This window comes from Tursiops truncatus, chromosome 10 (assembly GCF_011762595.2).
Source record: "Tursiops truncatus isolate mTurTru1 chromosome 10, mTurTru1.mat.Y, whole genome shotgun sequence".
NCBI classification, from domain to species: Eukaryota; Metazoa; Chordata; class Mammalia; order Artiodactyla; family Delphinidae; genus Tursiops; species Tursiops truncatus.
The window spans coordinates 13,582,406-13,608,015 of NC_047043.1; the positions used below are offsets into that span (position 1 = coordinate 13,582,406).

At 36.5% G+C, this 25,610-nt stretch overlaps 1 protein-coding gene across 3 annotated transcripts in view; it reads right to left on the bottom strand.

Moving 5' to 3' along the window:
• Positions 1 to 25,610, bottom strand: part of NUP153 (nucleoporin 153) — a 74,609-nt gene that overhangs the window by 17,106 nt on the left and 31,893 nt on the right. For all 3 annotated transcript variants that reach the window (XM_019945164.3, XM_073810391.1, XM_073810390.1), the window contains 9 exons: positions 20,681 to 20,797; positions 20,549 to 20,593; positions 20,382 to 20,438; positions 17,729 to 17,875; positions 14,834 to 14,886; positions 14,424 to 14,550; positions 11,026 to 11,163; positions 10,290 to 10,388; positions 9,167 to 9,254 (listed from right to left, as the gene is read on the bottom strand). In XM_019945164.3, coding sequence (XP_019800723.1) covers positions 9,167 to 9,254; positions 10,290 to 10,388; positions 11,026 to 11,163; positions 14,424 to 14,550; positions 14,834 to 14,886; positions 17,729 to 17,875; positions 20,382 to 20,438; positions 20,549 to 20,593; positions 20,681 to 20,797 — 871 coding nt within the window. The remainder of the gene's footprint in view (positions 1 to 9,166; positions 9,255 to 10,289; positions 10,389 to 11,025; positions 11,164 to 14,423; positions 14,551 to 14,833; positions 14,887 to 17,728; positions 17,876 to 20,381; positions 20,439 to 20,548; positions 20,594 to 20,680; positions 20,798 to 25,610) is intronic.

A 25,610-nucleotide genomic window follows, 5' to 3' on the forward strand; every position in this document is an offset into this window, starting at 1 on the left:
TCAAAGATAATGAACAAATGATTTAAAGTACAGGGTTAACTTGCCATTACAAGGAAGCAAAAAATACTACTTCCCATACTGTACATCTCTCTCCTCCAGAAGGACAAAAAATTATATAAACTATATATAATCTGTAATTGTTACCAATAAGTTCACCAGTTTCATCAGACTGAAACCCTGAAGAGGATATGGCAACAGGGGTGAGTTCAAACACTGTATGAAATAGGTATTTGATTACACAGCAATTTACAACACTGATTAAAAAAAAACTTTAAAAATTAATGTTTATGGGAGCAACCTAAGTGTCCATAGACAGATGAATGGATAAAGAAGACGTGGCACATATATACAATGGAATGTTACTCAGCCATAAAACGGAATGAAATTGAGTTATCTGTAGTGAGGTGGATGGACCTAGAGTCTGTCATACAGAGTGGAGTAAGTCAGAGAGAGAAAAACAAATACCGTATGCTAACACATATATATGGAATCTAAAAAAAAAAAGGTTCTGAAGAACCTAGGGACAGGACAGGAATAAAGACGCAGACACAGAGAACGGACTTGAGGACATAGGGAGGGGGAGGGGTAAGCTGGAATGAAGTGAGAGAGTGGCATGGACATATATACACTACCAAATGTAAAACAGATAGCTACCGGGAAGTAGCCGCATAGCACAGGGAGATCAGGTCAGTGCTCTGTGACCACCTAGAGGGGTGGGATAGGGAGGGTGGGAGGGAGACACAAGAGGGAGTGGATATGGGGATATATGTATACGTATAGCTGATTCACTTTGTTATACAGCAGAAAATAACACAACATTGTAAAGCAATTATACTCCAATAAAGATGTTAAAAAAATTTAATGTTTAATTAAGCCAGATATTTCATTTCTATAAATTTATCCTATGATTGAAAATATCTTTCACTTATTATATTGAAAACCTGGATGATACTTAATAAAAGGGGCTAGCTACATAAATTACAGAACATTGACATGATGGAATGCTATGCAGCCAGAAAAAATCATTCTTAGAAGCACAGTTATGGGAAAGAGTAGGTTAGAAAGTCCAGAAGATGTTGACTGTTTATATCTAAAGAGTGATATTTTTACTTTTCATAGTTCCCAAACTTGCTAAAACGAACATATCCTTATACTTAAAATAAGAGATCTATATTGTGAGTACAATAATCATTTTGTCATTATATTTGTTTACAGATGAAATATGTTTGGGATTGTTTCAAAATTACCTGATAGGTGTGTTCGTGTGTGTGAGGGGAGAAGGAAGGAGGGAGAGAGAAACAAGATTGGTCACAAAATGGCAAATGCTGAAGCTCGTAAAGTGTGTATGGGGACTCAGTCTACGCTTCCACTTCTGAGAATGTTTGAAATTTTCCATAATAAAATATAAATAATCAGGTTTTTCTTCTAAAGTGCTTGCCAATTTAAAAGCAGTGGGTAAAGTAGTTCAAAAACCCTACCTACCCTTACCTCACACCATAAACAAAAATTAATTCAAAATGGATCAATGGGGACTTCTCTGGTGGCGCAGTGGTTGAGAATCCACCTGCCAATGCAGGGGACACAGGTTAGAGCCCTGGTCTGGGAAGATCCCACATGCCGCGGAGCAACTAAGCCCATGCGCCACTACTACTGAGCCTGCACTCTACAGCCCACGAGCCACAACTACTGAAGCCTGTGCACCTAGAGCCTGTGCTCTGCAACAAGAGAAGCCACCGCAATGAGAAGCCCGCACACTGCAACGAAGAGTAGCCCTCACTTGCCGCGACTAGAGAAAGCCCGTGCACAGCAACGAAGACCTAACACAGACAAAAATAAATTAATTAATTAATTTAACAAAAAAATGGATCAATGACCTAAACATAAGAACTGAAACCATAAAACTCTTAAAAGAAAACCTAGGAGGTGTATCTTCATGACCATGGATTTGACAATGAATTCTTAGATATGACACCAAAAGCACAAGTAAATAAAAAACTGAACTTCACCAAAATTAGAAATCTTTGTGCATCTAAGGACATTATCAAGAAAGTGACAACTGACTGAATGGGAAAAAATATTTGCAAATCACACATCTGATAAAGATCTAGTATCCAGACTATATAAAAACGCTACAGGGGCTTCCCTGGTGGCGCAGTGGTTGAGAGTCCGCCTGCCGATGCAGGGAACACGGGTTCGTGCCCCGGTCCGGGAGGATCCCGCATGCCGCGGAGCGGCTGGGCCCGTGAGCCATGGCCGCTGGGCCTGTGTGTCCGGAGCCTGTGCTCCGCAACGGGAGAGACCACAACAGTGAGAGGCCCGCGTAGCGCAAAAAAAAAAAAAAAAACGCTACAACTCAGCAACAAGACAAACCAATTTGAAAATGGGCAAAGGACCTGACCAGACATTTCTCCCAAGAAGATATGTAAAGGGCCAAAAAGCACATGAGAAGATGCTAAACAGGAGTTCAGGTTTTTTAAGCATAAGCCACCTGTTCTCCTTGCTTGGCCCTGCAATAAACCTTTCTCTGTTCCAAAAAAAAGATACTAAACACCATTAGTCTTCAGGGAAATAAATGCAAATCAAAACCACAATGAAGGGCTTCCCTGGTGGTGCAGTGGTTGAGAGTCCACCTGCCGATGCAGGGGACGTGGGTTTGTGCTCCAGTCCGGGAAGATCCCACGTGCCGCGGAGCAGCTGGGCCCGTGAGCCATGGCCGCTAAGTCTGTGCGTCCGGAGCCTGTGCTCCGCAACGGGAGAGGCCACAGCAGTGAGAGGCCCGTGTACCGCAAAAACAACAACAACAACAAAAACCACAATGAAGCATCACTTCATACCCACTACGACGGCTATCATCAAAAAATGGAAAATAGTAAACATGGTGAGAACATGGAGAAATTTGAATCCTGCTGGTGGGAATGTAAAATGGGCCGGCTGCTGAGAGAAAGTTTTGTAGTTCCTCAAGAAGTTAAATACAGGACTATCATTTGATCCATCAACTCCATTCCCAGGTATACACTCCAAAGCACTGAAACTAGTATTCAAACAAATACAAGTACATGCATATTCATAGCAACACTATTCACAATAGCCAAAAAGTGGAAACAACTCAAATGTCTATCAACGAATAAACAGATAACTTATGGTATATCCATATGATGGAATATCATTCAGCCACAAAAGGAATGAAGTAATGATACATACTACAAGACAGATGAACCTTGAAAACGGTACGTGAAAGAAGCCAGATACAAAAAGTCACACTGTATGGTTCCAGGATAGGTAAATACATAGAACACAGATTAGTAGCTGTCAGCAGTTGGGGGGTGGGGGGGGAAATGGGGAAAAACTGGTTAATGGGTACAGGTTTCCTTTTGGAAGTGATAAAAATGTATGGTACTAGTTAGAGGTGGTGACTGCACTAAACACAATCAACATTGTGATTGTACTAAACACCAATGTATTGTTCCCTGTAAATGATTAACTTTATCTTATGTCAATTTCACCTGAATAATAAAAATGTGCAAAAAACAAAACACCATACCTATCTCTTACAACTGTGTCAAAACAAAGAAAAATGCTTTTATTACTTTATCACATGCTATCTTCCTTTATAATTAAAATTGAATTGCTTTTAGCAACTTAAGGTAAATTTTAAGGATTTCCTAAAGTATACTCAAAGAGATGGAAAATGAAGATAATGGGAAAATTAGCTCCTATCACAGCGTAACCATGACTTCCACATTTTCATCAGCTTTTTAATGACAGAAGTGGTGAGAAACAGAGGTCTCAATGTAAGAACAATTCTATATATGCCACTCATAATAAACTCCTGAAAAATCTGGCTAATTTCCCCAGATGTAATGAAACACAAAAGTTGTTTTAACAAACTATTACTCATTCGGTTACCATTAGTAAAGCATTAATAAAAACTGAAGGACTTCAATGCCTTTCCCTCATAACCAGGCATGAAAATGAAATTTGAACTGGTTTATTCTTCTTGAATTCACAGTAACATTAAAGAAAAAAAATCATGTGTTAAGTACACCTGAAATATGCTTATTACTTTCTCTTACACAGGGCTGTTTTATTCAACAAAAATCAGGATTGAAAACATACCAGTCAAATTCTTATTTTGTGCCACTCTTGTAACCTATGCTCTTGTCTTCCAGATCATCCAAAGACAAAGACTTTCTTAGCTGGCTCTTTGACAGCTTTTTAAATCTACCTTTTGAGGGAGGATCTAGTTTTTAAAAATTCCCAAACTCAGCAGATAGTCAACAAAACACTTCTGAATAAGGCAACAGCCCCTTAACTGGTGTCTCAGCATATGACACCCCACTCCCACCCACCTGCCCACTCAACACACTGCTGTTACGCCAAGGCACCATCTCACCCCCTATAAAAACCACCCAATGTTTTCCTACCACATTCAGATTAAAATCCAATTATTGAGCATAGCATTCGGAGAATTTTTAGAATTTAAAGCTACCTCTCAATCTCATGACAAATTATTTGCGGTTTTCAAAGTATGCCATGCTTTTCCTCTTGTTCTCTTGCATTTGGCTGTTTGTTGGGTGAGAAATGCCCTTACTCAGAATTCTTGACCTGAGTAACTCAGCCCAGATTATTCTTCATTTCCCAAACACCCAATACTTGAAACAAAACCACCACCACCACAGCAAAAGCCTATGGTTTAATTATCTGAATATTCATTTCTTTCCCTCTATTATGCCCATTTTTTTGAGTTTAGAAATTATATATCACTATCTGCAGAGGCTGGCATAACCCTTACACATAAAAATGCTTATGAACTCAAGAGTAAACCTACAGATGGAATTCACTGTAATTACAATGTAGACCACCCATGAACTTCCTGTAACATTTCATTTATAGAGCTTCCACGGGCCAGAGACCCGCTGAGGGAGCTCTCCTGTTGCTCAGATGATGACGTCTGCTTAGCACAGAGGAGAGTCTGGTATTGAGAGCACTGGTAGACAGGTTAATACCAGACACCTCTGTGAGACCTGGTGGGCAGCCCTGGGATCAGTAACCAGCAGTCACGGCTCCTGGAAGGATGCCTAGATCTGGTGAGTGGTGGCCTAGGAGCAAAGCTGCAGCAATAGGAGTAGTTCCAGTGACAGGAGCAAACAACAGCACAGCTCCCTGTTGCTTGGTTCCCACAACTGAGGACAAATTTATAACCATCAGGATATTCCTGAAATAATACATCAAATATGATACCAAGAGAAGAGTAACAATAACCGCTGTAATCAAAAGTAAACACAGTGGGCGACCTTCAAGATGGCGAAGGAGTAAAACGTGAAGATCACCATACACTATACGACTAGATACCAATTACAGGAAAAAAATTATAAAAAATACAAACACATGGAGGCTAAATGATACGCTACTAAATAACCAAGGGATTACTGAAGAAATCAAAGAGGAAATAAAAAATACCTAGAAGCAAATGACAATGAAAACATGATATCCCAAATCCTATGGGATGCAGCAAAACCAGTTCTAAGAGAGAAGTTTATAGCAATACAATCCTACCTCAAGAAACAAGAAAAATCTCCAACAACCTAACCTTACACCTAAAGCAATTAGAGAAAGAACAAAAAAACCCACCAAAGTTAACAGAAGAAATCATAAAGATCAGATCAGAAATAAATGAAAAAGAAATGAAGGAAATGATAGCAAAGATGAATAAAACTAAAAGCTGGTTCTTTCAGAAGATAAACAAAATTGATATACCATTAGACAGACTCATCAAGAAAAAAAGGGAGAAGACTCAAATCAATAGATTTAGAAATGAAAAAGAAGTAACAACTGACACTGCAGAAATACAAAGGATCATGAGAGATTCCTACAAGCAATTATATGCCAATAAAATGGACAATCTGGAATTCTTAGAAAAGCACAATCTTCTGAAACCAAACCAAGAAGAAACAGAAAATATAAACAGACCAATCACAAGCACTGAAATTGGACCTGTGATTAAAAATCTTCCAACTTGGGCTTCCCTGGTGGCCCAGTGGTTGAGAGTCTGCCTGCCGATGCAGGGGACACGGGTTCGTGCCCCGTTCTGGGAAGATCCCACATGACACAGAGCGGCTGGGCCCATGAGCCATGGCCACTGAGCCTGCGCGTCCGGAGCCTGTGCTCGGCAAGGGGAGAGGCCACAACAGTGAGAGGCCCACGTACCGCAAAAAAAAAAATCTTCCAACAAAAGCCCAGGACCAGATGGATTCACAGGCAAATTCTATCAAACATTTAGAGAAGAGCTAACACCTATCCTTCTCAAACTCTTCCAAAATATAGCAGAGGGAGGAACACTCCCAAACTCATTCTACGAGGCCACCATCACCCTGACACCAAAGCCAGACATGGATGTCACAAAGAAAGAAAACTACAGGCCAATATCACTGATGAACATAGATGCAAACATCCTCAACAAAATACTAGCAAACAGAATCCAACAGCATACTAAAAAGATCACACACCATGATAAAGTGGGGTTTATCACAGGAATGCAAGGATTCTTCAATATACGCAAATCAATGAATATGATACAGCATATTAACGGACTGAAGGATAAAAACCATATGATCATCTCAATAGATGCAGAAAAAGCTTTTGACAAAATTCAACACCCATTAATGATAAAAATTCTCCAGCAAGTGGGCATAGAGGGAACCTACCTCAACATAATAAAGGCCACATATGACAAACCCACAGCCAACATCATTCTCAATGGTGAGAAACTGAAACCATTTCCATTAAGATCAGGAACAAGACAAGATTTCCACTCTAACCATTACTATTCAACACAGTTTTGGAAGTTTTAGCCACAGCAATCAGAGAAGAAAAAGAAATAAAAGGAATCCAAATCAGAAAAGAAGAAGTAAATCTGTCACTGTTTGCAGATGACATGATACTATACATAGAGAATCCTAAAGATGCCACCAGAAAACTACTAGAGCTAATCAACAAATCTGGTCAAGTAGCAGGATACAAAATTAATGCACAGAAATCTCTGGCATTCCTCTACACTAATGATGAAAAATCTGAAAGAGAAATTAAGGAAACACTCCCATTTACCACTGCAACAAAAAGAATAAAATATCTATGAATAAACCTACCTAAGGAGATAAAAGACCTGTATGCAGAAAATTATAAGACACGGATGAAAGAAATAAAACATGATACAAATAGATGGAGAGATATACCGTATTCTTGGATTGGAAGAATCAACATTGTGAAAATGGCTATACCACCCGAAGCAATCTACAGATTCAATGCAATCCCTATCAAACTACCAATGGCATTTTCCACAGAACTAGAACAAAAAAATTTCACAATTTGTATGGATACACAAAAGACCTGAAATAGCCAAAGCAATCTTGAGAAAGAAAAATGGAGCTGGAGGAATCAGGCTCCCAGACTTCAGACTATACTACAAAGCTACAGTAATCAAGATAGTCTGGTACTGGCACAAAAACAGAAATATAGATGGATAGAACAGGATAGAAAGCCCAGAGATAAACCTACGCACATATGGTCACCTTATCTTTGATAAAGGAGGCAGGAATATACAATGGAGAAAAGACAGCCTCTTCAATAAGTGGTGCTGGGAAAACTGGACAGCTACATGTAAAAGAATGAAATTAGAACACTCCCTAACACCATACACAAAAATAAACTCAAAATGGATTAAAGACCTAAATGCAAGGCCAGACACTATCAAACTATAGGCAGAACACTCTAATAAATCACAGCAAGATGCTTTTTGACCCACCTCCTAGAGAAATGAAACAAAACCAAAAATAAACAAATGGACCTAACGAAACTTAAAAGCTTTTGCACAGCAAAGGCAACCATAAAAAAAAGACAACCCTCAGAATGGGAGAAAATATTTGCAAACGAAGCAACTGACAAAGGACTAATCTCCAAAATATACAAGCAGCTCAATATCAAAAAAAAAATAATCCAATCCCAAAATGGGCAGAGACCTAAATAGACATTTCTCCAAAGATATACAGATTGTCAACAAACACATGAAAGGATGCTCAACATTACTAATCATTAGAGAAATGCAAATCAAAACTACAATGAGGTATCACCTCACCAGTCAGAATGGCCATCATCAAAAAACCTACAAACAATAAATGTTGGAGACAGTGTGGAGAAAAGAGAACCCTCTTGCACTGCTGGTGGGAATGTAAATCTCCAGCCACTATGGAGAACAGTATGGAGGTTCCTTAAAAAACTACAAATAGAACTACCAAATGACCCCGCAATCCCACTACTGGGCATATCCCCTGAGAAAACCGTAATTCAAACAGAGTCATGTACCACAATGTTCACTGCAGCACTATTTACAACAGCCAGGACATGGAAGCAACTAAGTGTCCGTTGACATATATAATGGAATATTACTCAGCCATAAAAATAAACGAAATTGAGTTATTTGGAGGTGGATGGACCTAGAGTCTGTCACACAGAGTGAAGTCAGAAAGAGAAAAACAAATATCATATGCTAACATATATATATGGAATCTTAAAAAAAAAAAAGGGTTTTGAAGAACCTAGGGGCAGGACTGGAATAAAGAAAAAAGACACAGACGAGAGAATGGACTTGAGGACTCAGGGAAGGGTAAGGGTAAGCTGGGACAAACTGAGAGAGTGTCACGGACATATATACACTACGAAATGTAAAATAGATAGCTAGTGGGGAGAAGCCGCATAGCACAGGGAGATCAGCTTGGTGCTTTGTGACCACCTAGAGGGGTGGGGTAGGGAGGGTGGGAGGGAGATGCAAGAGGGAGTGGATATGGGGATATACGTATATGCGTATAGCTGATTCACTCTGTTATACAGCAGAAACTAACACACCATTGTAAAGCAATTATACTCCAATAAAGATGTTAAAAAGGGAAGATTTCATTTATAATAAACTATGACTTTATTTTGACTAAACAAAGACAGTGGATAAATTTGTTATTGTGACCATCCCTTTCACATCCAAACTGTAACCATTCACATTTAGAGAGCTAATTGTATTCAAATGAAACCATTTACAAGAACGGCCAAAGGTAAAAGATAATTTAAAATATCAATCTAATGTATTTTTATGTGAAATATTATGGAAATGGTTCCTTACCTGAACTCCTTGTAAGTGGCTCTGAGGCACCACTAGTGCCACAACGCTCTGCTGTCTTTGCCACGGGCACACTAAATGTAAATCCAATCTGTAGAAAGAGAAGGTGTCTTTTCAGTGTCCATTTAGCTTCAAATGATTATCAAATATAAAGCTCTACTTTATGCCAAGTCAAAAAAATATACTGAATACCACATGTTCTAAGATTCACAGTTTCTCCCATTTTAAATCTCTAAAATTGGTGTGCTTATAATGAATGGTGTGTCACAGTTTAACAAGAGCATTTTAAATTTCTGAAGCATTTTTTCATTCAAAGCAATACGTAAAATAATGTGTTCCTAATGCCCAGTTCTGGATTTCTAAATGCCATTTCCTAATAAAAAGTATGAGACTTTATGGCCAACAAGTGCATTTCAGGCATGTGGCAGGGAAGTTACAAAATGATCTGGAACATCTAGTTGTGACAGAAAACAAGGACACAGTAAAAACAGAAAGTAACATGTTAAAATGATACACATGCCAAATACAGGTAGGGCAATTTGAACATTAAACTTATGTATTTTCTTACTCAAAATATTTATTCTTAATTATGAAGAAACAAATACATATTGTGGGACATAAAAACTTCCAACTTTTCTAGATTAAAGTCAATTCAAGAGACATGTTAACTAAATTCAATATGACTTAGATCAGTCCTAATTGTAAGTGGATCCAGGACCAAGAGAAACAAACAGCAATTAAAGGACAGTCTGGGGCTGATGGGTAGATGTGAACATGAACACTATTACTATTATATCATGTTACATTTCTTGGATAGGATAACTGTATTGTGGGTATACAAAGGAATATCCTTTTTCTTAGGGGATACATGGAAAGGTATTAAGGGTACCAAGATGTCTGCATCCTAACTTGCAAATGGTACATAAGAAAATGCATATGCATATATATATATATATATATATAGTGAAAAATATATAGATGTTCATTCAAAGTTTTCTGTACATTGGAATTATTTTGGTAAGAAAAGTGGTATTTCTTACTACCAATGGCATCTTAGATTTGATTTTAAAAATACAGTATGCCTTTGAAATCAATAAATATGAAATATTCCTTGCTTGTTACTTACAGATGATGGAGGTAGTACATCTGCCTCAGTAGATTTTACAATTGGAGATGAAAATCTAAACAAGGGGCTGCCAGTGCTGTTTGGAGAGGTCATTTGTACCTAGTTTTCCAAATTATTAAAGAAACGACACAAAAATAGTTTTTTAGAAAAGAAATTGACAATAAAAAAACACACCTTAAGCAAAATTAATTATTACAAAGAAGCCAAAAGCAATTTTTTCCCCTTTTGAATTTAAAAATCACTTTTTAACTTCTGAAAACTACTTAACAGTTAACTGCTATAAGATCTTGCTTCCTCTTGGAAGAGGAATATACATTACCTTAGAGGGAGATATTTATCTAAAGGGGAAAAATAACATCTATAAAAATATGTTCAGAAGATGTAAAAGGGAAAAAAGCATAAAAATTTCAGGAGATTAAAAATGTTAATACTACTTGAGAAACAAAAACATAAATCCACTCTCACTGAAAAAAAAAAAGTATTTTAACTGGCAACATTGTCTGGAAACAAACTAATAATCAACTCTTCCTCTAATGCATTCATAAGAATTGAAGAATGCTCCCATCATGATGTACATTAAAAAAAAAAAGCAAAACACTATTTCCATTTTTCTCATCTTACTGAGTTGTTAATTTCCATAGTGAAAATTAATCATTGCTTTAAACAGATTAGCTTTTTTAAAAATAAAGAATGAGAAAAAACAAAAATCACCTCTATTGGTACAATGGTCTTTTACCTGGTTTGTTAATGATTGTGAAGGAGTAGTGGGTGATGGAGAGGAAGTTGTAATCACAGAAGAACTAAAATTGAAGGTAGGCAGTGAAGAACTGGTGATGGGTAGAGAGATTTTCGGTAATACTGGGACTTCCATTTCCTAAAACACAACATGTTTTACAATGGTATATTTCATCTTTCGTGTCATACTTTTGACTCTACTTATTTTCAGGTAGAACTGATATATCAATAGTTACAGGTAAGTTTAGAATAAACAGGGATACGGTAGTATTAATGTGAGCTCTTGAATAAAAAAAAAAACTAAACAAGATATGAATCCCAGCTGTGCCACCAGTCAGCCATGAGACTTTGTGAACCTAACTGTCCTCAGTACCAATTTCCTAACTGGTGAAAATGAGAAAAAAAAAAAAACATACCATAGTTGTGGTATTAATACGAAAGAAAGTCACTTTTGGTCTTGGCATGCAAAACAAGCATTTAATAAATGTCAGCACTGTAAGTCTGGTGAACTGCCTTGGTTTTTAACTCAATATAGCAAAGACCACCACTAGTCTCAAATGACCCAGATTCGAACAAACAAAAAGAGTTCCACTTCTGCTAATGGTGGAGGAGCTTGTGTCTGACCAATGCTCTGACAGATAAGAATTATAGACTCTGGACAATATATTAAAAACATCCATCTGAAAACACTACAAAGCAACCAAAAGCAAGCAGATACTGTAGGGAAAAAGATACTTAGAAGACGGGCTTCTTCTGAGTAAGCTTCCTGCTCTCTTTGAGTTGATGCCAGTTGGATAGTTGAAATTCAGAAAGAAAACTGCAAATCTGTTGGTTGAGGCATTCAAAGGACACACAAGGGTGATCACAGTAGGCAGAAAATAAGGGGAGATGCAGGAATGAAGAGCCACAGAAGGGGAGTCCCCAAGTCTGCATATAAACTGTCTAAATCTCTGGCAAACCAAATCTCTGTAAACTACAGGTGTGTAATAAAGGCACTTGGAGAAAACAAAACTAAGAATCTGTCACCATAAAACCTGCTCTATAGGTTCTTCAGGGTGAAGGGAAATGATACCAAATGGAAATTCAGATTTCTGGAAGAAGTGCAGAATATGTGAGGTAAACATCCATTTTTCCTCTTAATCACTTAACCTAAAAGAAGACAGTTTTCAAAAGGTACAAGAGAGAAACAAAAAACAAGTGGGAAAAATAGAAAATTTTAAAAAAGGTTAGGCCTTAATCCAACCATACCAATAATATAAGTAAACATTCCAATTAAAAGGCAGAAAATAGATAAAAAGGACAAGACTCAATTATATGCTGTCTATAAGAGACTTACGTTAAACGAAAAGGCACAGATTGAAAGTAAATGGATGGAAAAAGATATAACTTGTAATTAGTAAGCATAAGAAGGCTAATTCCAGTAACAAGTGGCTGACTATATTAAACACCGGCTAAAGCAGGTTTCAAAACAAAGAATATTTCCAAAGATTTTTTTAAAGGACATTTAGTAATATTAAAAGGGGCAAATCACTGAGAAGCCACAATAGATATAAGGTGTATGCACCAATGAGGGCCTCAAAATAAGTAAGCAAAAATTGATATTATAAATGGGAAAAAGATAAATTCACCAAATAAAAGTTGACAATTTTAACTCATATCTCAACAATACAGTAAACAGACATCTCCCCACCCCACTCCCTCCAAAATTCAGCAAGAACAAAGATCTTAGAAATACTATCAGTCATCCTATCTAACTGATATCTAGAGAATACTATACCCAACAAACCGCAGAATATACATTCGTCAAGACTCATCAAGCAGACCATGTGCTGGGCTACAAAACAAGTCTCAATACATTTCAAAACATTAAAATCACGACTAAATCCACTTCTTAATAATCCACAGATCATATAAGGAATCAAAAAGGAAACTAGGAAAAACATAAAAGCAGTACTATAAATCTCCTAGAAGAAAACATAGGAGACTTTTTTGGCAGCCTGGGGATAGGTTTCTTAGGACACAAAAAACAGTAAAAATAATGGGAAAAAATGGGTAAGTTCAGACTTCATAAAGTTAGAACATCTGCTTATCAAGGAATACTGTTAAGAAAAGGATTAGGCAAGTCAAACTGGGAGAAAATATTTGTAAGACACGTATCTGACAAAGTACGTGGGTCTAGAATTTACAGAGTTCCTACAACCTGATAGTAAGACAATCCAATTTTTAAAAGAGGAAAAGGTCTGACACTTCACAAAGGAAGATATTATGGCCAATAAACACATAAAGAAGAACACATTATTAAGCAAGAGGGAGAGGCAAATTAAAATTACGAGACACCATCATAGACAAAGCAGAATGGCTAAAATTTAAAGGATGACAGTCAACTACTGATAAAGAGTAGTTGATTAAGAAAAGCCCCACACTGCTGGTGGAAGTGTAAAATGTTACAATCACTTTGGGGAAAACAGTTTGTCAGTTACTTAAAAAGTTAAATACATATCATATAACCTCATAACTCCACTTCTAAGTATTTACCTTAAGAGAAAAAACTTATGTCTACAAAAAGGTTCAAGGATGTTCACAGCAGCTTTATTCACAATAGTCAGGAACACAAGAATACATACTGACTAACTATCAATATGAAGTTCTAGAACCAGCAAAACCATATATATATATGATGGAACAAATGAGAATAGTGACTGTCCTTGGGGCAGGAGGCAATGGGCACTGACAGGGAAGGTGTATGAGTGAACTTTCTGGAGTGATGGAAATGTTTGACAGCTTGAAAGGGGTTTGGGTTACACAGGTGGAAACATTTCTCCGGACTTCCCTGGTGGTCCAGTGGTTAAGAATCCATCTTGCAATGCAGGGGATGCCAGTTTGATCCCTGGTCGGGGAAACCAAGACCCCACATGCCATGGAGCAACTAAGCCCGTGCACCACAACTACTGAGCCTGCACTCTAGAGCCCGCAAGCCACAACTACTGAGCCCGCATGCCACAACTACCGAAGCCCGCACGCCTAGAGTCCACGCTCCACAACAAGAGAAGCCACCACAATGAGAAGCCAGTGCACTGCAATGAAGAGTAGCCCTTGCTCACCGCAACTAGAGAAAGCCCGCGCAGCAACGAAGACCCAACGCAGCCAAAAATTACTTAAAAAAAAAAAAAGCCTGACAGCTTAACATACACACACACGCTTTTAAGGAACTGTTTCAATGGCAGATTATTCTTGTGCTGGGTCTCCCCAAACCGCACCCCTCCAGGGGACCTCCAGGTCTCCCCCTCACCACCACACCAAAGCTTTTAATAATAAACTTCAGGTATTACGATGCTTCAGAACACATTAAGAGTACAACCCTAAAGATGTTAAAAAAAAAAAAAAAGAGTACAACCCTACCTCCTCCTCTTGAGGTTCAGATGCCACAAAGCGCGTCCTCTCTCGCCTCATCTTCCCACCTGCAGCACCTACTCCAGAAGACAAACCATTGGCTGCAGACACACTGAAATCTGGGTAAGAAAAGCCGCTAGGCAAAGGAAAAGAAAATTAAAACCAATGATGTATTACTCTGGTCCATAACTTGTTAACTAATTGAACACCAAAAAATTAGAACTGCTAACAACTGAGAAAATAAATGTTCAGCTGAATGTCATTTTAAAAGCTGACAGATTTGTGTGTGTGTGTGTGTGTGTGTGTGTGTGTGTGGTTTCTATTTTTTTAACCTTCTTAATCTTCAAAAAGGCAGATACAAATCAAATACAGACCTTACAAATAAGTATAAAGAAGCTTCACTATAAAGATGACATTACCTTTCTCGCTGTTCTCTACTTTGTCCTGGTGTCATATTTTTTTCATATCCAGTCTAGGAAAGAATAAACACAATGTATTTACACGCTTGCTTATTTAATTTTCTTAACACCACCCTTCTATCTGTGAATTTTAATATCTGGAATCAGGAATTTGATGATTTTTTTAGTTAGTGAATCCTAAAATCTGCAACCTATACCCTGTCTCCTGAAAGATGACCAAGAGCTACAGTGTGATTATACAAATAAACTGTCACTAAGCACAACTGTCCTTTCAACAAAACAGCAGTGTACAAATTTAATACATTTACCAACCACAAAAATACTTTTACTTATCTCTCATTATGGCCTATTAAATGTGCAATCGAATTTACAAGGATATTCCTTTTGAAATGATTCTCTGCAACTTAAGAGTTCCTCCATCTAAAGGAATCAGGGTTCCTTGGAGAAATGGCTGATTACAGGGCTGGGGCTGAAAACTCACAAGATGAGCCTGGGTTATTTTATAGTATCAAAAAGAAACTAAGTGCTTGAAAAATGATGGGGAAATATTAAAAGGACACACAGGAGCCAGTTCAAAGGCCAAATATGGGACAATATGAGCATCAAAATAAATAATGCTAATAAAAGATTATAATCTTATGAAGAATTCACGCTGACTTAAATAGAGAAATACACACAAAAAAGAGAAAAGAAAACTTCCTACAGTAGAAAACCAACTTCATAAAGGTAGAAGAAATAGTGTAATTAGAAAACCACCATTTGGCATCTACAAATAATAGATTCAGGCAAACATCATCAATAATGCTAACACTGGTGGGTGAAAAAGATACTTATCCTCTCAAAGTTATCTTATTAATTACGAAAGGTAAAATAGTAACTTCACAGTGAAGAAATCCCACTGACGCTACCTTAACTAGTTATCACAGTGTCAGGAGTGGGACAAGCTGGTAGAGCGTGCCTCCTAATACGACACACTGAGAAGAGTTCAGACTCTATTCTGTGGTATTACTACCAAAAGTACCACACTGGAGTCTAATCATGAGGAGACGTCGAACACGCAGCTTACTTTACTCTTCAAAACCATCAAAGTTATGAAATACCAAAAAACAAATAAAAAAACCCTAAAAACCTGTTCTAGACTAAATGAGATAAAGAGATATGACAACTAAGTACAAGACATGATCTTGCATTTTCTTTCTTTTGGGACAACTGGCATCTAAATAAAATCTGTAAATAATAATACTGTACCGACGTCAAGTTTCTTTCTGGTTTGAGTAATTGTTCTGCAGTTATGTGTTTGTAGAAAACACAGAAAAACATGAAGGAAATGTAGTAAAATGTGGAGCTCTTAAGATTTTTCTTGCAAGTCCAAAATTATGCTCAAATCATTTTTTTAAAGTTTGATAAAGCAAATATAACAAAATGTTAAAGATTGGTGGGTCAAGTTAAAGGAAATGGGTAAATACTGTACTATTCTTTCAACTTTAGTTTGAAAATTTTAAAGAAATTGAGTTATGAAGATTGAATGAAATCAAACATAAACAAAGGCACAAATAGGAAGATGTTATGTAAATACAAAAAAATACACTTTAGTTAAATGACACAGGAAAACAGACAAACCCAGGATACGAGACACATCATATAAGACAACTGACCTGGCCTTTTCAAATACCAATGTGCCTAACAATTCTACTCCAAGCTGTAAGACCCAAGAGAAACGAATACCTATGTCCACAAAAAAACTTGCACACAAAAGTTCACAGCAGTATTTATTCATTACAGTTAAAAAGTGAAAACAACCCAAATGTCCCTCAACTGATGAATGGATAAACATGGTATATCCAAACAATGAAGTATCATTCAGCCATAAAAAGGACTGAAGTTCTAATATATGATGTGAACCTCAAAAACATAAGTGAAATAAGCCAAACACCAAGGACCACTTATTTTAAGATTTCATTTATATGAAATGTCCAGATAAGCAAACCTATAGTGACAGATTAGTGGTTGCCTAGGGCTTGAGGGGTAGAGGTGGAAAGTGACCACTAACGGATGTGAGATTTAGGTGAGGGGGAGGGGATGGTGATGAAAATGTTCTAAAATTGCCTGTAGTGGTAGATGAACAACTGTGAATGTACTAACACCACTGAACTGTAAACTTTAAATAGGTGAACAGCAAGGTATGTGAATTATACCTCAATAAGGAAGTTATTTAAAAACAAAAACAATGTGGTAAGCATGAAGATTTGAGGTCTAGAAAGACAAAACCAAAAGTAATATGTGAAACCTGTTTGGATTCTGGCTCAAAAGTAGCCATAGGGAATTAATTCCCTTGCAGTCCAGTGGTTAGGACTCTGCGCTTTCACTGCCTGGGCCCCGGGTTCAATCTCTGGTTGGGGAACTAAGATCCCACAAGATGCATGGTATGGCAAAAAAAACAAAACAAAACAAAAAAAACCCCAACAGCTATAAATAACATATGAATATGAACTACATATTAGATAATATTAGGAAGGAACTGACAGTAATTTGCTTAGACATGACAACATACGAGATCTATACCAAAGTAGTTTGGGGTGAACAGTCATGGTGTCTAAAATTTATTTTCAAATAGTTCAATAACATTAACAAAACACACAAATAAAGCTAGTGTGGCAAAATTATTTAATCTAAACAATGAATATATACTAGTGTTTACTAGTAAACACTAATTTAGGATTTGACCAAGGTGCCAACCATTTAAAGCCATACCAATTCGTAATCATCACTAATTCACAAACTTTATGCATTATCTAGTTGCTAGACTGCAGTAGTAAGTTACTGGTACTTTACATTACTTATTCTTATTCATTTTAATCGATATTCAAAGACTAGTGAAAATAAACACATACTCACACTGTGCTTTTTATCTATTCTTTGATTAGTCTTCCTTAATTCACCAGATGGGGTCAGAGATGGTTTAAAATAAACAGTTCGATTTGCTGCTATGGAAACTGGCTTTGGGGTCATGAGTCTCTGAACAGGGGGGTGTTGAGAGTCCACCTTACAGACAGGCAGAAATCAAAAGACAAACTTTTATTTTCATATATCAGCAATGCATATCTAAAAATTATCTGACAACAGCTAATGTAACCCAGAGACTATGAGTACTTCCTAGAGAAATACCCAGTGGGTGCAAACAAATACTAGGAAGAAAAACTGAAAGTAAAGAACCAAGGGTGTGGGGGGGTATTTATATTATTTATGTATGTACTTATTTATTTAGACATATACCTACATATACACATATAATTTCAAAAGTTTCACAGACTATTTTATTCTAGACTTAATGCCTTTTCACACACATGTGACACACACAAAATGGAAACTATTGCAGAACATTTTGAATAATCTAAGCTTTTACAAGATGAATTTCAAACATATGAACTGATTCATACATAAAACTGATAAACATACATATTATTCAAACATAAAACTGATTTTGCCACATTTTCCCCAAATTACTATCTACATTCTCTTCAGCTGTATTTTTTAACTAGCTATGAAAATATCTTAATTGCTAAAAAATGAGCAAATCTCTCTCCAAGTAAATTTTCTTCCATTGTTATTTAAAAACCAAATCAAAACTCGTACAATTTAAGTCTAATTAGTAAAGCATTGTGAAGAATTCCAAATCTTAAGATGAACTGACTTCATTATCTAAGTACACAAGTGTTTTGTCAACATTCTTTTGGTACACTGAAACGCAGTAAAAATCCTGTTGGCGTAAGACGACTATAAAGCCAAGAGCTTCTACTCTGTCCAAAGACTAATACTATGAATACAGTCCTTTCACCCAGCAGCAGCTGTGAACAACACTGGTTTCCAGGGCAAAGCCTCTGTATAGTTACTAGCTCTTCCCTAAATCCTCATCACAAATGTGCTGATCCTATAATTCAATGAACAAGTCTGTTTTGTAGACTGTTCTGATTACAACCATAAAACCTGAACTACAATACTGTATTCTGGTCTTTATACTTCGTAGCACCCATTACCAAAATTTTACTGATACTATACTCAACCATTAATAAAATTTTTATTGATGAGAACTTCTCTTATGGCACAATTTTTAAATTTTACATCTTTTTAAGCAATCTGATATAAGTGAGTCTGAGAAAAGCAGTTAATGGCTTAAATTAATCCCATCACAGCAGCCAATAATGAATTCTCTTTTGCCTTATTACAAATGTCTGTTTACTACGGAAAACTGAGAAGCAATGCTATCCCAAGAAAAAACTCAATTAAGCTTTCAGAATTTCAGTAACAGTAATTATAATTTACCAATATCTTGAATATAGTTACCACAATTAATTCAGAGATTTATGATAATTTTAATCAATTACTGCTGGGGGAACTTGGTATCATAATAACTGCTTTCACAAGTAATGATCTGGGAATCTGCTTCCCCTGAAGGATATTTAACTAGCCACAAATATAACTGACAAAAAATATATCTCTTTAACTCTATCAAGCTTTTTTTTCCCCACAGTAATCTCCAAAGCTAATTTTAACCAAATAGAATACACTAAAAAAGGTTATCAATGTATAATCTATATTTTATTTTTTATTAGCTCTGCTATCTTGGAACAGTACATTGGCTGACTGATGGAAGATATGCCAACTAGAAATCCCATCACACATAACAAATTTGACATAATGTTTGTTTATGAGGAAAATTTACAAAGATAACTATGTTCAATGAGGGCTTTAGTTCACTGAACTTCTAATTAATAAAAACGTCAAACTCTGTTCACTCTTACTTTCATTTATCAAAAGGTAAGAGTCACTCATAAAGGCTGACAGGAATATATAAAATAGATAACTAATAAGAACCTACTGTATAGCACAGGGAACTCTACTCTATACTCTGTAATGGCCTATGTGGGAAAAGAATCTAAAAAATGAGTGGACATATGTATAACTGATTCACTTTGCTATACACCTGAAACTAATGAAACATTGTAAATCACCTATACCCCCCCCAAAATTTTTTAAAATGTTAAAAAAAAAAAAAGACTGCCAGGATACTGAAGATGGAAATGCCAAATAACCAAGAAATATTCACTGAGCATCTACTACATACACAGCATGTGGTAAGGCCCTCACAAGAGGCTACAATGTCCAAGTAAAAAAATCTATTTTTTCAAACATGTTCCCTAATGACTACCAATTAAAGTCAATTTGTATATTTCCCAACTTAAAAATAAATACAGGGCCTCCCTGGTGGCGCAGTGGTTGAGAGTCCGCCTGCCGATGCAGGGGACACGGGTTCGTGCCCCGGTCCGGGAAGATCCCACGTGCCGCGGAGCAGCTAGGCCAAAGTTATAGTATCACCTGGATCAATTTATCCCTGATATTTAAATCAAAGAGCCATGGCCGCTGAGCCTGCGCGTCCGGAGCGCTCCGCAACGGGAGAGGCCACAACAGTGAGAGGCCCACGTAACGCAAAATAAATAAATAAATACAACAAAACTGCCAATACCTTAAATAAATGCTAAAGAAGTCTTACCTTTTCCCTTCTGGCCTGAAAATTTGTGGTGGTATCTATCCCACTCCTATCAAGAGGCTGAAAAAATAAAACACTATTAGAATAGATGGGAAACTTTGAAAAAATATGACTCTCATCACCAATATATAAAAATATTATCTCCTAAAAAGATTTAAAAGTCAACTTACGGAATTCAGAGGAGAAGAAAAAACAGATGGAATTCTTTTTGCATCCTGTTAATGTTGAAATAACAAAATTAAGATTTTTTCACTAAACTCAAATTCTGTTACATTCCTGAATTTGTGATTTAAAAAATTTACCACTAGAGGGCTTGACATCTTCTCTAAAGACTGCAATATCCTCCGAGCTGTTGAACTAGTCACACCATAGGATTGTGCGTTCAGTTGCTTAGCTTTCATCTGTCTTCTGACTGGTGCCTATAATGTAAACCTTGAGTTATTTGTTGGAACCGTAAACTCTAAAGCACATATTTCAGGCAATGAAAATATTTACAAAATAGAATGAAAGTGAGAAGTGAAATAGGATTAACTGTTAACAGCAACTTATCTCTGGGTGGTATCATTAAGCTCATGTTCAACGTTTTTTCTTTATGCCTTTATTGAAAATTCAATTCTCTGAGAAATTACTTTTACAATCAGATAAAAATGATAAAATAGCACATGCTACTCTAAAGACCAGTCAGCTATGTTAAATGTGAAAAATGAGACAACTGGTAAAAAGTTATAGTATCACCTGGATCAATTTATCCCTGATATTTAAATCAAAAAACACTAATGAGAACTGCATTAGTATTAATTATTTTTGGTATTAAATAACTTCTAACTATAGTAACATCCAAGATAGCTAAACAAGACTGTAAACTTTTATTGAAATGGAAATTAAAAATTTTAAACTGACTTGTTTCTCAAATTTTAATATAAGAAAAATTTTAAATACTCGGGCTATTTCTTAATAAATAACTTTTAAAACGTTCTTAAAATTGGAGTTAAGGAAAAATCCTTATAAAGAATAAACATGTACCCTTTAACACACAAGCAATGTTTACAAATTCTAATAGAAACACTTCCTTTTGTCATGAACCCATTATAACATTCCAATAGCCAAGTGACTACCACAAAACATCCAAGTGACTACCACAAATGTAGTCTGGAAATGCTTAATATAAAAAAAATATATGCTCACAATCAAAATATAACTCAGTTTCTATAAATAGCTCATAATATCTGAAAACGTGAATCAAAATAACTACTTTAAATAAGTTTCTCTGATACCAATATTCATTTTATTTTCAGAGTAGCTGCAATATTCTACGTTAGTTTTATTAAGAACTTGGTGCACTGTTTAGGACTGCTGTTCAGGCCAGAGGCTTTGGCAAACATGAGGTAACATTAAAATCCTCGGGGAAAACATGACAGTCTGTCATTGGATTCTGCTGGTCACTGGCCTCTCAGGGCCTCAATTCACAAATCAATAAAATGGAACTGAATTAGAGAATCTTTAATATACCTCCCAGCTCTAACACCCTAGGAAAGGAATAGGAAATAGATTTAACCCCAAATATCAATGATGAACAGTTGGAAGCTCATGTTGACAAGGATTCTAAGGGTATGTCAAGACTCAGCATTAAAAAGTATAGGATTTGATACAAGAAACAGAGGAGGAAGTAGCAGAAATATACTCTGACTTGGACTATTCCATGAATCACAGGCATGCTTCATTTTATCTTCTAATATACGCTGAACTATTTTAACTGTAAAAATTTTGTGAAAAAGAGTAATATGATCCAGTTTAAGCTCTAGAAAAAACTCCAACATCCAGTTAACACTTTAAGTAACAAAATATTGCCCTTCATGAACAACACACTCAGAAATAAGACTCATAATTACTGTCAATTACATATAGAAGCATCCTCTACTTAGGAAAGAAACTACTCCTAAGGACAAGACACAATCTTCATATATACTTGTTTTGTGTCACTTCTATATCATGGATTGTCATCTTCAAATGGATCTCCCTCTCCAAAAGTCTACCAAAAGCCTACAGGCTTAAAGTATTATTACACCTCCATCTTTAAAAGGTCAAAACCTGTAATGTAAGCACCATGACAACATACACATGAAACTGGACTTTTATGATCAAGTAACTCTTGGGACAAAGCACAGAATGATGCAATTTACCTTAAATTGATGTTTTTAAAAAATTAATCAATTTCCAATTGTTCTGTTAATATATGTATGTAAATACAGCTGATTTTGTATGTTGACCTTTATTCTGTGACCTCGCTAAACTCATTTGTAAGTTCTGACAACTTTTTTTTGGCGTTTCTTAAAGGTTTTCTATGTAGATAAGCACGTTGTCTATGAATGGGAGTCATTTTTACTTCTTCCTTTCTAATCAGGGTGCCTTGTATTTCTGTATTCTTGCTGTGGGTCTTGCAGCACAACACTGATCAGTAGCGGTGACAGCAGACATCCTTGTTCTCTTCCTGATCTTAGGAAGAAAATACTAACCTTTCACCATGAGTATGATGCTCCCGAAGATTTTCCGTAGACAAAATTTATCAGGTTGAGTAGGTTCCCATCTATTCCTAGGTCACTGAAAATTTTTATCATGAATGGATGTTCGATTTTGTCAAATGTGTTTTATGTATCTGTGGAGATGTTCATTCAGTTTTTATTCTTTAGTTTGTTTCCATGGTAGATCACATTAATTTTCAAATGTTGAGCCAACCTTGCATTCCCAGGATAAACCCCACTTGATCATAATGTAGTATCCTTTTTATATATACTGGGTGCCTTGTGCAGGTAATTCAAGAGAAATACTGGTTTGTAGAGTTCTTGTAATGTCTTTGTCCTGTTTAATATCAGGGTAATGTTGGCCTCATAAATGTGTTGGGAAGTATGCCTTCCTATTGTATGGAAAAGTTTGTATAAAATTGGTATTATTTTTTTCTTAAATGTTTGGTAGAATTTGCCAGGGAAGCTATCTGGGCTTGAAGTTTTCTTTGGTGGAAAGTACTTTAACTATGAATTCAATTTACTGAATAGACTATTTGGGCTATTTATTGTTGACTAATACCAAATAACATAAAATACTTAGGTATACATCCAACAAAATATGTGCAAGGTCTGCGTGATGAATACTACAAAACACTGATGAAAGAAATAAAAAGACCTATATAATGGAGAGACATACTGTGTTCACTGACTGGAAGACTCCATTTTGTTAAGATGCATATTCTCCCCAAATTGATCTTTAGATTCAATGCAATCACAATCAGAATCCCAGCAGATTTGTGGAAACTGATAAGGTAATTCTAAAATTATGAAAAAGTAAAGGAACTAGGAAAGCCAAAACAATCTTGGGCGGGGACAGGGGGGTTTGGAAGACTCAGATTACTTGATTTCAAGACTTAATATAAAGATATAGTAATCAAGACAAAAGGACAGTATTGACAAAAGATAGGTGTATATATATACACATGTACGCGGACACAAACACACATCAACGGAAAAGAACAGAAAGTCCAGAAATAGAGCCACATATATGGTCAATTGATTTTCATAAAAGGTGCAAAGGCAATTCAATGGAGAAAATAGTCTTATCAACAAACAGGACTAGAAAAAATGAAAACCAGTATGTTAAAAAAAATGAATCTTGATCCACACCTCATACCACACACAAACATTTTACCTCAAAATGAATCACAGATCTAAATTAAAACCTAAAACTATAAAGCTTCTAAAAGAAAACAGAAGAAAGTCTCTGTGACCTTGGGTTAGGCAAAAATTTCTTAGATATGATACCAAAAGCATGAACCATAAAAAGAAAAAATATGCTGAATGTCATCAAAAGTAAAAACTTCTCTTGACAAGATATTGTTCAGACAAGCCAGAGAATGGGAGAAAATATTTGCAAAACGTATATCTAATAAAGGACTTACATCCTGAATAATGAACTCTCAAAACTCATTAATAAGAAAAATTTTTTTTAAAAAATGGGCAAAAGGGACAGACGAAATAGGTGAAGGGGATTCGTAGGTGTACACTTCAGCTATAAAATAAATAAGTCACAGGGATGTAATGTACACACAGGGAATATAGTCAGTAATATTTTAACAACTTTGTATGGTGATGGATGGTAACTGGTCTTAATGCAGTTGTTTCATAATGTATAAAAATATCAAATCACTATGTTGCACATCTAAAACTAATATTCTATATTAATTATAACTCAGGGAAAAATGTTTTTAGATTTTTTTTTAATGGGCAGTAAGATTTGAATTAGGTACTTCACCTAAGATATATTGATGGTAAATAAGCACATGAAAAGATGCCCAACATCATTAATCATAGGGAAATGCAAAACCACAGTGAGTTGGAGTTATCACTACATGCCTACTAGAATGCCTGAAATAAACAAAACACTGATGATAACAAGTGCTGACCAGAACACACTTGTAACACTGGTGAGAATGCAAAGTGGTAGCAGCCACTTTGGAAAACACTTTCATGGTTTATTATAAAATTAATGTATATTTACCATCTGACTCAGCAGTCCAACTTCTAGGTACTTACCCAAGAGAAATGAAAATTAATGTTTATAGCAGTTTTATTCACAATGGACAAAAATTAGAAACAACCCAAGCATCCTCTCACTGGTGAGCAGATAAACAATAACTCAGCAATAAAAAGGAACTATTGATATATGCAAATACAGAGGCTGATCTTAAATACATTATGCTAAGCTGAATAAGCCACATTCAGAAAACTACACAGTATGTGATTAAGTTTATGACATCCTGGGAAAAAACAAAACTACAGGGAAAGAAAACAGATCAGTGGGTGCCAAGAGGTAGAAGTAGGAAGAAGGGTGCACCGACCTCCGCGTAGGCTGCGCGGCCTAGGCCTCAGCGGGCCGCTCACCGCCTGCTTTCTCCGCACCCCGCCCCTGGGGTCACTCGCTCACAGGCGCGGGGCCCTCATCGGGACGAGAGCACCCCCACACACACACCGCTGCGGGCCCGGGGGTGGGAGACCCGGGGGACACGGACACTGGTGGGTGGTTCGGTGTAAGTAGAGCGGGCCGCGCGCAATGGAGCAAGCGAGGGGGGAAGGGAAAAGAGGAGAGCGAGCGAGGCTGATTTAAAAAAAAAAAAAAGGAATTTAGGTAAAGGAAACGGGCCGCAGAGACAGGCCGACTGTCTGTCTGTCTCCCCGCCCGCCCTTG